We start from the raw sequence: 12,859 nt of genomic DNA, 5'->3' as shown, positions 1-12,859 counted from the left end.
TCGACTTTATGGAGAGAGGAACAATGATTAATAAAGCCACCTACTGCGCTACCCTGACTAAACTTCGACGTGCAATCCAGAATAAGCGACGTGGTCTTTTGTCGTCTGGAATCTTGTTGTTGCATGACAATGCCAGACCCCACACTGCAAATGAAACGCAAGCTCTGATCAAGAAATTTAGATGGGAACAGATGGACCATCCTCCTTACAGTCCGGACCTGGCGCCAAGTGATTTCCACCTGTTCCGTTACTTAAAGGAGTTTCTCGGCGGCAAGCGCTTCGACACAGATGATGAAGTGAAAGAAGCAGTTAAGGACTGGTTATCGTCACAGGCGGCCAATTTCTATAACATGGGCATTCAAAAGCTTGTTGAACGATGTGACAAATGTTTAAATAATTATGGAAGTTATGTAGAAAAATAGATAAAGATGTACGGAATGTAAATAAAACAATTGTTTTGAAAAAACATTTTAGTTTTGATTTTTTTTTTTATAACCGGATCTTACTTTTGGAATAACCCTCGTATATTAACATACAGAATCAATCACTGCTGGGTACTTCTGTAAAGGATACTAACAACAAATTATGACAAGCACTAATCTAGTCAAAATTATGATTATGGTAATTACTTTTACATTATTTCATATATGTAAAAAAAATGCTACATTGGAAAAAGTACTACTCAGCTGATGTTATCATCTAATACTTGAAACAAAGCATTTTAACTTTACACAGACCAATATATACTGAGGATCTATGTGATAAAGATATTTAAGATCATAGAATTTACATTCCTGAGTCTAAATATTCAAATATATTGTAGAAGGAATGGTTGATGAGCAATTATTTTAATCTGTGTTTAAGTAATTGGGGATTTTCAATTTCTTGCCTTATCTCCTGGCAACCTGATATGGGTTTTCACACCAAAATAAAATAAATAAATAAAAGATTTAAAAAAGAACTCCATTCTGAACCTCAGACAGGGATGCATGGTCTGTATGGAAATTATTTATACTTCTAGTATTTCAACTTCTAATATTGTGAATTACTGAGTTCATCCTAAATTCACTCTTTTCGATAGCCACAAATGCCATTGGAGAGTATATTTATTGGCATTTTAAGAGCAAGAATCTCTAGGTTCCTGAGGAGGATTCTTCGAAACGTTCAGTTATCAACTTAGCAAAATATTCTTATTGCACTTGTCTCACCTTAGCTGCAAAGCTCCAGAAGGTTATGTCTCAGAATATGAAACATTCTCATTTGTGATAAACATGACTAAATGAAAAACTACCTGACAAATACTATTTTATATTGAATTGTATCCAGATGATCTGTTTTGTAAGAGATAGTTCAAAATAGGTTAATTTTCTGCATATCACTATCAAAAAAATAATAAATTAACAGTTCCTGCTACAGCACAACTTCTTGTGAAGCCCAGTTTGGATAGAGTATGTGCATAAGAGTGCACTGCAAAGTAAAGAGCACCCCTGTGCATGAACACAACGACATATCAGTCTGATTGTAAGTTATGCACTGGTGTCACATCAGTTGTTGACAGTCTCTATAAGATACAATGAGGTGACAAAAGTCATGGATATCTTCTAATATTGTTTTGGGCATCCTTTAGCCCAGCATAGTGCAGCAAATCAATGTGGCACGGACTCAACAAGTCACTGGAAGTCTCCTACAGAAATATTCAGCCATGCTGCCTCTACAGGCATCCACAACAGCAAAAATTTTTCTGGTGGAGGATTTTGTGCATGGCTGACTTCTCTATTATGTGACATTAATGTTCAATGGAATTCATGACAGGCAATCTAGGTGGCCAAATCATTCACCTGAACTGTCCAGAATGTTCTTCAAACCAACTACAAACAATTGTGACATGGCACATTGTCATCCATAAAAATTCCATCATTGTTTGGGAACATAAAGTCCAAGAATGGCTTCAAATGGTCCCCAAGTAGCCGATTATAACCATTTCGAGTCAATCATTGGTTCAGTTGGACCAGAAGACCCAATCCAGTCCATGTAAACACAGTCCATACCATTATGGAGACACTAACAGCTCACACAGTGTCCTGTTGACAACTTGGGTCCATGGTTTCACAGGGTATACAGCATGCTCAAACCCTACCATCACCTATTACCAACTGAAATTGGAACTCAACCAACTAGGTCACAGCTTTCCAGTCATCTATGGTCTAACCAATATGATCACAAGTCCAGGAGAGATGCTGCTGGTGGTGTCATGCTGCTAGTAAAGGCACTTGCATTAGTTGTCTGGTGCCATAGACCACTAATGCCAAATTTTGTCACTTTGTCCTAAAGGACGTGTTCGCTGTACATCTGACATTGGTTTCTGTGGTTACTTTACATAGTGTTAACTGTCTGTCGGCATGGGTAACTCTACGCAAACCCATTAAGTGAAGGCTGCTGGCCACTGCGTTGTCTGTAGTGAGAGGTAATGCCTGAAGTCTGGTATTCTCGGCACACTCTTGACACTGTGGATCTCTGAATATTGAATTCCCTAATGATTTCTGAAATGGAATGTTCCATGCATCTAGCTCCAACTACCATTTCATGTTCAAAGTCTGTTAATTCGTGTCATATGTCCATAATCATGTTGTAAACCTTTTCACATGAATCACCTGAGAGAATAAAAGACAGCTCCACCAATGCACTGACCTTTTATAACTTATGTATCCGATACTATTGCTATCTGCATATGTGCATACTGCTGTCCCATGACTTTCATCACCTCAGTGTAGATGTCTAGTACAGCAACATAGGACCCAGCTGTGGGACTTAGCATTTTACAATAAAGGAACGGGTATGTTTGGTAATGCTGGTGTAATGCAGACACTTTAATGTACCAGTCTTAGATGTGGAATGATTTAAAGTATGATTGTGTAATATACTGGTAGAAGGCAGGCTTTAACTACTTCATTTACTATGCTATGAAACTCAGCAAGTCCCCCCCCCCCCCCCACACCCACCTCCCCACCCCCCTCCGCCCCTCCCTGAGTAGTTTACATTGGTAAGTTTCCATTTGTTTATGCTGCCAGCTCCATGAAAAATGCACTTTAGGAAACAGAAAACAAAACTACTCAACATGTTTTGACCATGACAGGTGTCTTCCTGTAAAGCTTGAATTATGTTCAGTTCCATGTCTACAATTAAGTAACCTTGTCAGTTCTCTCTATAGCATTGTCAAGTATGGGTCAGCTGGCTGCGAATGTCCAACAAGGGCTCTGTGATATACTAGTCAGGCCATTTATGCTACAGATTCAAAATCAGTATTCTGCAGGTTATTTAATAATTGAACTGGCTGGAAAAATAAAGATAATACCAAGGAACAATCTAAATCAGAAAAAAACACTCTTCATTGGGCAAGAAATGCTGCAGCATCTCAACAGAAACAATAATGCATTGAATTCTTAAATACAGCCAAAAGAAGAAAACAAGCAAAGACCTTGTCAGAGAAAAATTGTCAAAGTTTTTGCAAAAGCAAATATTCCAATCACAAAGGTCTTATCATGGAGAATAAAAATTACTTATTCTCCAGAATGAGATTTTCACTCTGCAGCAGAGTGGGCACTGATATGAAACATCCTGGCAGATTAAAACTGTGTGCCCGACCGAGACTCAAACTCGGGACCTTTGCCTTTCGCGGGCAAGTGCTCTACCAACTAAGCTACCAAAGCACGACTCACGCCCGGTACTCACAGCTTTACTTCTGCCAGTATCTCGTCTCCCACCTTCCAAACATTACAGAAGCTCTGCTGCGAAACTTGCAGAACTAGCACTCCTGAAAGAAAGGATACTGCGGAGACATGGCTTAGCCACAGCCTGGGGGATGTTTCCAGAATGAGATTTTCACTCTGCAGTGGAGTGTGCACTGATATGAAACATCCTGGCAGATTAAAACTGTGTGCCTGACTGAGACTCGAACTTGGGTCCTTTGCCTTTCGCGGGCAAGTGCTCTACCAACTGAGCTACCGAAGCACGACTCACACCCGGTACTCACAGCTTTACTTCTGCCAGTATCTCGTCTCCCACCTTCCAAACTTTACAGAAGCTCTCGTGCGAAACTTGCAGAACTAGCACTCCTGAAAGAAAGAATACTGCGGAGACATGGCTTCGCCACAGCCTGGGGGATGTTTCCAGAATGAGATTTTCACTCTGCAGCAGAGTGTGCACTGATATGAAACATCCTGGCAGATTAAAACTGTGTGCCCGACCGAGACTTGAACTCGAGACCTTTGCCTTTTGCGGGCAAGTGCTCTACCAACTGAGCTACCGAAGCATGACCCACACCCGGTACTCACAGCTTTACTTCTGCCAGCATCTCGTCTCCCACCTTCCAAACTTTACAGAAGCTCTCCTGTGAAACTTGCAGAACTAGCACTCCTGAAAGAAAAGATACTGCGGAGACATGGCTTAGCCACAGCCTGGGGGATGTTTCCAGAATGAGATTTTCACTCTGCAGCGGAGTGTGCACTGATATGAAACATCCTGGCAGATTAAAACTGTGTGCCCGACCGAGACTTGAACTCGAGACGTTTGCCTTTTGCGGGCAAGTGCTCTACCAACTGAGCTACCGAAGCATGACCCACACCCGGTACTCACAGCTTTACTTCTGCCAGCATCTCGTCTCCCACCTTCCAAACTTTACAGAAGCTCTCCTGTGAAACTTGCAGAACTAGCACTCCTGAAAGAAAAGATACTGCGGAGACATGGCTTAGCCACAGCCTGGGGGATGTTTCCAGAATGAGATTTTCACTCTGCAGCGGAGTGTGCACTGATATGAAACATCCTGGCAGATTAAAACTGTGTGCCTGACCTAGACTCGAACTCGGGACCTTTGCCTTTCGCGGGCAAGTGCTCTACCAATGAAGCCACCGAAGCACGACTCATGTCCGGTACTCACAGCTTTACTTCTGCCAGTATCTCGTCTCCCACCTTCCAAACTTTACAGAAGCTCTCCTGCGAAACTTCCAGGATGTTTCATATCAGTGCACACTCTGCTGCAGAGTGAAAATCTCATTCTGGAACCATCCCCCAGGCTGTGGATAAGCCATGTCTCCGCAGTATCCTTTCTTTCAGGAGTGCTAGTTCTGCAAGTTTCGCAGGAGAGCTTCTGTAAAGTTTGGAAGGTGGGAGATGAGATACTGACAGAAGTAAAGCTGTGAGTACCGGGCGTGAGTTTTGCTTCGGTAGCGCACTTGCCCGCGAAAGGCAAAGGTCCCAAGTTCGAGTCTCGGTCGGGCACACAGTTTTAATCTGTCAGGATGTTTCATTACTTATTCTACTTTATTAGTATTTTTTTCTCCACTGATCCATTTCATAACATAAGGATTCATCTTCAGGCATGTAGCATGGTAACCTTCTAAACTGGTATCTCAAATCATTTGCTTAAAAATTAATTTTGCCAAGAAACATATGCTAGTTTTGCAAAAAACAGATGCAACATTTTCAGGTCCCTGATTATGCCATCAGACAAAATTCAGTGAAAGTGTGTGAAGTATGCTTGCAATGTTGTTTGCAAGTCAACAAAGTCAGTGAGATTTCTTAAGGTAGAACTGTGTTTTTTGGTTAACATATCCACAAGCTGGTGGCACCTTAGTTTATTAACCAATCAGGAACTTCACACATGAAGACTCAAAGTGTGTGCCCCCGATACCTACATCTGGTACATATAAGTAACGTTTCTTTGGTTGGAATTTCATAATACAAGTTTTTGCCATATTAAGGGTTACAGTGCTGGCTGTGAAGCATTTGTAAGCCTGTTCCATTATTCTCCTGCCTGTGTGTGCTATGGTTCTGTTTGCACCTTTAGCAACATACTTGTGTAATCAGCAAACATTACAAGTTTTGAAGAATCTTCCAAGCCCTCTGGTAAATCATTTATGTAGCCCAAGAACAGGAGCAGGACAAGCACTAAACTTTGTGCCACACAATTTTTAATGTTTCCCCACTCTGAATTTAATGTTATGCTTGTTGGAATATTTGCTAATTTGACCCTTTGTTTTCAGTTGTTAAGATATGACTCCATCAGTGCAAGGGGGAAAGCCTTCAATGCCACATCATTTTAGTTTCCCCAGCAAAATTTTATGATCTATAGTCATAGCCACAGCAAAATCACAGAAAATACCACAAATGTTTGTGAAAGCTAGAACACCAAGAAGGAGACATGTTTCCAATTAAATTTATTTCACAGATTAGGGATATGACAATACACAAATGATTAGCAGAACAGAACTTCACTAACAGTGAGAATTCAATATGGTATGAAGCCACCATGTACTGCAATCAGAGGCTCTTGTCATAACAGCATGGAATGAAGAGGGCCTGGATATACTGCAGGGGTACATTTGTAGGCACATCCACAAAGCATCAACATTGGGTCAGAAGCTCTTTGAAAAAGGCTTGCATATTCCTTGCCCCATGTGGCTGGGCACTGTCCTGCTGAAATATGGCATTTCAAGCTGCATGCATCCATCTCAGTGCTTAAGGCTCTAAAACCTCTCTGATGCTGCAGTTGCTGTTCAGATTGCCCTCAGTAGGTATGAGGTGAGATGACATGTTGCAGCTAGTTGTTCCATAAGCTATTGAACTTAGAGTTTTTCCTATGCCACTTAATGATGCAATCTGTCAGATTGCATTCACCATGGCAGCATCTAACACCTATGCAGCTATCACTGTAGGAAAAGTTATAACTGGCCATTGAAGTTGACACTTACAACACATTGCATTAACACAGATTGGTGTCTTGTGAACATGGCAGATGTCATGCCACATCCCTCTACTATACGCAGATTCAATGGCATGCATACTAGAGTCCTGCATGACTGAGTACGCGAGCACAAAATACGAGATGGGACGAGCACACCCTAAATGGATAGGCTGCCTGCACTAGTTCTAGTGACCTAGACTGAATACATAGCACGTAACTTCAAACACATTACACGTGTCATTATCCGTGTGAGACTGCAGCCAGCTTCTCATTTGGGGTGTGTCTCTCTCTGTAATCATGCAGCGTGAGGGAGCTAGTGCAGTAAGACCTAAGATTGAAGCCAGTGTTTACACACTGAAGGAACGGGAAGGTCTAAAAAGCCAAGTATGGAGTACATTTCTGCTGGTTGTAGACAAAAACAGTGCATCTACTGGGTACATATTGTGCATAAACTGCTCCATATTATTGTGTTTCCAGTTGGGAACTACTCATTTAAAGAAACACAGTTGCAGGAAACCTCACAAAGATACAGCTCCTTCAGGGATACCACCAGTAATAAAAAATAGTATTACAGCAAAGTGTGTTGCAATGTGTACTAAAGATATGAGACCTTTTAATGCTGTTTCCGGTGAAGGTTTCAGAGAACTAGGCCAATAATTAATATATCTAGGTGAGCATTTTGGAGAAGTTGACATGGCAGATGTCATGCCACATCCCTCTACTATACGCAGACATGTCAAAGAACAAGCAGATCCAATCCGAAACAGCATAATGCCTTCTGTTATTGCGGAAGTTATTAATAAAACAAGTGCTGCAACAGTTGATATGTGGACTGATTCGCATAATCAGGAGCACTATTTGATGCTTACAACACATTGCATTAACACAGATTGGTGTCTTGTGAACAATGTTTTATTTACAACAAAATTCCCTGACGTTAAGAAGACGGGAATAAATATTATGACATAAATTGAAAAGAGGATGGCTGATTGGGACATTTTGCCACACATGTTGCACAGTTTTGTTTTTGTCTCCAACCAGGTTGCCAATGTAATAAAAGCTTTGGAAAATCACGAAAGGATTCCTTGTGTTGCTCATTGTATAAACACAGCACTTAGCCATACTTTTGATGAAGATAACTTCTTGTTAAATCATGCCACGAACATCGCATCAACAATAAATACTGCAAAATGCATTGTAAGGTACATTAAAAAAGTGGCCTCTGCTCATCTTTGAAATAATCATTGAAGCAAGAGGTCTGCACATGCTGGAACAGCTTGTACACTATGCTGGAATCCTTACACACTCAGTATAACAAAGTTGCTGTTTGCTGATGGAAAAGGACTCTGCTTACAGATTGCAGGGATATGGTAATGAGCTTGCACGAAAAATTGCACATTTTCTGAGACCATTTAAAGAGGCCACAGATGAATTAGAAGGCGAAAAAGAACTGACAGTCCAGTTAGTTCTTTGGTTTCACAAACTGCAACAAATTTGCAGTGTCAATGACACTGACTGTCAGGTGAGTAATTACTGCAGTTAAAAGCACTGGTTTGTTACGATACCCAATAGATTTATAATTAACTAGCGTAATTGATGTGTACTAACAGATATGTATTTTTTAACAGGAGGTACAAAGGATTAAAAATTGAGCCTAGACTTCCATTTGTGAGAAGACTGTGATCGCTTCCAGACATAAAACTGCTACATCTTCTATCCGTGATCGTATTGAAATATCATTTTACTTTCCAAGTGCTTTATGAATTTAGCTGTGTCACGTACTCATTCTTGAAAACGTTACTTTTCTATTAAAAGAGAGAGTGACAGAGATAAATACATTGTGTGCATGCGTGTGTTTGTGTGTGTGTGTATGTGTGTGTGTGCGTGTGCGTGTGCGTGTGCATGAGAGAGAGAGAGAGAGAGAGAGAGAGAGAGAGAGAGAGAGAGAGAGAGAGAGAGAGAGAGAGAGAGACAGACAGACAGACAGAGAGGCATTGGATTTGTACAGTACAGTGCAGCAAGCCGGGGTGAGGCGAGTGGTGACCGGTCATGCTCGGTTATCCGCATGTCCGAAATCCGGACAATAGACATGGGGCAAGTACATGACCGAGCCAAGTCGTGTGGGGCCAGAAACGAGCGGCTCAGTCTCCCCGTCAACAGACGAGCTGTGACCAGTCAAACATTGAATGTTGCAGCACTCTAATGCATACCAACAACCAAGCCCACAGTAGATGACATGAAACTGTTGACGCAGACATGTCCACACCCATTGAAGTGCTCTAATGTTTAGCCAACACTGTTTTCTTGGCCATGGGGACAAGATGATGGTCATCCTGTACTGAGGGCACTTTGTGTGGTCCGGTGCTTGCTTGTCACTGTATACTATCCTCTTCAATCCACTGGTCCCACACATGAATCGAGGTTGTAGCAACTCACCCTGTATGAGCCTCACTGTTAATGTATGACAAGCACATTTCCTGGGGATCAATCATTCTCTCCTCTTTGAACTCACTCACATGCTGATATTGCATATTCTGTCATCACTAAGACATACTGGCATTTGCTTGCATATTTCCACTTCATGTCCCCAACTGAGCATGACATAGCACTGACCTGCCAAATCATGAAAAGCTCTTACGCTTATATCCAGGCCAGTTCTCTGGAAGCTTAATAACTTTTATGGTTCCACTGTTCTACACATCCTCCATGTGTGGAATGATTCAGACCATTCCTTGTAGATGTTGCAACTTCCACAAACAGTAACTTATATTGCATTCTAAGAAGAGAAGCCTTTATGTAATCCACACTGAGCAGTTGCTGAAAGATTAATTTCAGAAAAATGGTTCAGTATTCTGTTGTAAGTTACTTTCGCACAATTTCTAAGAAGGAGTGAGATTTACCTGTAATTAAAGGTTAGTTGCTCTTTTGTATATTGCTGTTACTGTGGCATATTTCAATCTTTCAGGAAATACATTCTGACCCTTCTACTGATTACAAACATAATTCAAGAGTGGTGCTGTCAAGTCAGCTCTAGATTTCATTACTTTAGCTGAGATACCATCATAGACAGTTAAGTTACTAGTTTCTGGTGATCTATTGATTTTTGTGGTCCCTCTAATTCATGGCTTGCCAAAACAGATATCTAATGGTGGAGTATACATTATGTGTCTAAGTAGTTTATTGGATCTGCTTTAAGTGGACAGTTCTTTGTCTCTGTGTTTTCAGTTACTTTAAGGAAAAATTAATTGAATTTAGTATCCAATGGCTTTAATTTTTTATCATCTGTCACACTACTAATGTCATTTGGGAGTTCAGTACCATTTACCTTGCCAAATTTATTTATTTCATATTGATATTTTGAATTTTTTGTGTGTATAGTATATAGTTTTTCCGTTTTTGAAGACATGCTGAAGAATTATGTGATATTGCTTATAGCTCAGTTTTAAGTCTTGATTAGACTTAGTCCTTTGTGTTGATACATACATGATGTGCTCTTCATAACATGAACAATATGAACTGGGCAACAAAACTCAAGACACAGCATTGAATCATTGTTCAGAAAATCCAACATGCCAGTAATATAATGGTGCATGAAGTTGTCATTCAGACATCTAATACTGATGCTGCTCCAAAGTTAATAAGACTCCAGAGGTTGGATGTGTTGTACTACTATATTATTGATACATGGGTCTTCTGAACAACATGTAAGTTCTATCTTTTGAATAATGCTGTAACGAGTATGTTTCAACATTATGTAGAGTGAAGTCAATCATATTGTGCATGTGTGTGTGTGTATGTGTGTGTGTGTGTGTGTGTGTGTGTGTGTGTGTGTGTTTTCAGACAAATACTGTCACAGAAAAAGAGCTTGTGGCTAATGATGATTAGTAAAAATAAAAATTGATAGAAATAATTAACTGGTGGTTATGTAGGTATAGCATGAAACCAGCCATTGTTTTTGAATCTGATACAATTTATTGCCCCATTAACTAGTTTTTCAGCCACTGTAGGTTCACAATCTGATGCAGGTATTACAAGAACATAATATTTTGGATCAAGTGCAGCTAGATGCTAGAACTATGGAAGCTATGGAGCCAGCAGAAATAATGGAAATTTAGTTAAGAAAATGTTTATGAAATTAAAAAGTCTGCAGGCTCAAGGAAACTGGTTAAGGGTAAAATACATATCAATTTCAAAATGTGACTGGTTGCAATTCCACAAACATAACCACCAATTTAAATCACAGTTTCAATTCATCATCCACAATGGCTATAAAGCAATAACAAAGATTTTCATTGTAGCTGATAGTAGTACAACATCATTTTCAATAAACATCTGCAAGCTGTGGAGCACCAACTACTGAAAATGTTTAACAGTTTTTTAAAATGAATGTTGGTAATAAACTCAAAATGAAATACATACTTCTCTCTAGCAAAATGAATTTCAATAATACTTCTTACCAATAATGTTTACCAATTATTTCATATACCCACAAGAACTAGCTGTAAAATGTAAGTTTACATTCAGCTCTTTCATTAGTGTATACCTCATGTTTATAACTTTGCTTACCTACACACATGTGCAGCTTAACATCCCATCTGTATCCTGGAATGCATTGGTTGTAACGGGGACTTGGTTTGTTTGGTAAATTCTGGCAATAGTAAGCACCTTCTGTGTTGACACAGACTGAATACCTTCTGTCACAAATATTTGGGCTTACAGCACATTCATCCACATCTGGAAAAATGTTATAACAAATATAATAAACTATTGAACTTGAAAGTATTATTGTAAATTTATTTGTGTATACTATGCAGTAGAGCCCATCATTGGGGAGAACCCTAAGGAATGTGTAATAAATCAAAATATAGATTACCATGGAGATGAAACCATGATAACATGCTACCGCTGGATTCAGTAACTATCATTGTCACAAAGCGGCAGCTCATGTTATTTTTTAATGACAGTTTTTATATTCCATTTATTACTAAACAGCTACAAAAAGTGCTGAAGGGGTAAAGTTTTCATGTACTTTATGAACAGAGACTTATTTACAGTGAACATTGTTTCTCACAAAGATCAAAGCTTTCCAAACATGACATCCAAACATTCCTTTAATTCATAGGAGGAGTAACTAACATAACATTTTGCATTTAGTTTCGAATTTATGGAGAATCCTCATTCCCTGTCTTACATCTGTGGGCCGTATGTAATTTTTGATCATGAAAAAAGGAACTTTTTTTCTGGGTGGAACAATATGTAAAATAAATAACCACTCACTATTCATATTAGCTTTCAAGCTCTTCCTTTTTCTTTCGTGGAAGTGAATACTCATGCACAACCACACAGACAACCAAATGCATACACCCATCCAAGCAAGAGTTCGAAAGCTATATAAATAGTTTTCTTTTTTTTCCACACATGTGAGCCATAAGTGAGTGGTTACCTTCCCTTTATTTTACATACTTTCCTTTTCCTCTCAATTTAATATGTTTAATTATTAGTATGGATGAAAGTGTGAAGGTGAAGTAATATGATAAACAAATAATTATTGCATCTATTAACTGAGTAAATGAGACATACACTCAGGAAAAATTTGTAATGTATAATTCACCAGTTTATGGAACTGGAGACATGAAAATCAGATTATTCAGTTAGATAAAGAGATGAGTATTTTGATATTTGCAGGTTTCCTAGATTTCTATGTTTAATAAATTGTCCTAATAAGATATTATGTTGTGATTAGTTTGTAGTAGATGATGTGGGATAGGTTGGTTGATTCGGTGGAAAGGACCAAACAGTGAGGTCATTGGTCCCATCCCATTAGGGATGGATGGGGAAGGAAGTCAGCTGTGCCCTCTCAAAGGAACCATCCTACAATTTGCTTGAAGCAATTTAGGGAAATCACAGAAAACCTAAATCAAGATGGCTGGACATGGGTTTGAACTGTCATCCTCCAGAATGTGAGTCTAGTGCTAACCAATGCACCACCTCACTTGGTGATGATGTGGAATAATGTAATTTAATACTGATAGATCACTGGCTTTGATGCTTCTTACCCAATCAGAAGAGAGTACATTCATGCACATTTTGTGGTCTAGAAAAGTGCTATGTGCAGGCATA

At 39.5% G+C, this 12,859-nt stretch overlaps 1 protein-coding gene across 2 annotated transcripts in view; it reads right to left on the bottom strand.

The window, feature by feature from the left end:
• Positions 1–12,859, bottom strand: part of LOC126470467 (fibulin-1-like) — a 660,942-nt gene that overhangs the window by 193,615 nt on the left and 454,468 nt on the right. The window contains exon 15 of one of the 2 annotated variants that reach the window (XM_050098327.1): positions 11,306–11,473. The exons of the other annotated variant lie outside the window; for it this stretch is intronic. Coding sequence (XP_049954284.1) covers positions 11,306–11,473 — 168 coding nt within the window. The remainder of the gene's footprint in view (positions 1–11,305; positions 11,474–12,859) is intronic. 2 annotated transcript variants of the gene reach the window in all.

The sequence above is a fragment of the Schistocerca serialis genome, chromosome 3 (assembly GCF_023864345.2).
Source record: "Schistocerca serialis cubense isolate TAMUIC-IGC-003099 chromosome 3, iqSchSeri2.2, whole genome shotgun sequence".
NCBI classification, from domain to species: Eukaryota; Metazoa; Arthropoda; class Insecta; order Orthoptera; family Acrididae; genus Schistocerca; species Schistocerca serialis.
Note: the sequence above shows the minus strand (reverse complement) of the source record. Positions and strands in the feature narration are given on the sequence as shown.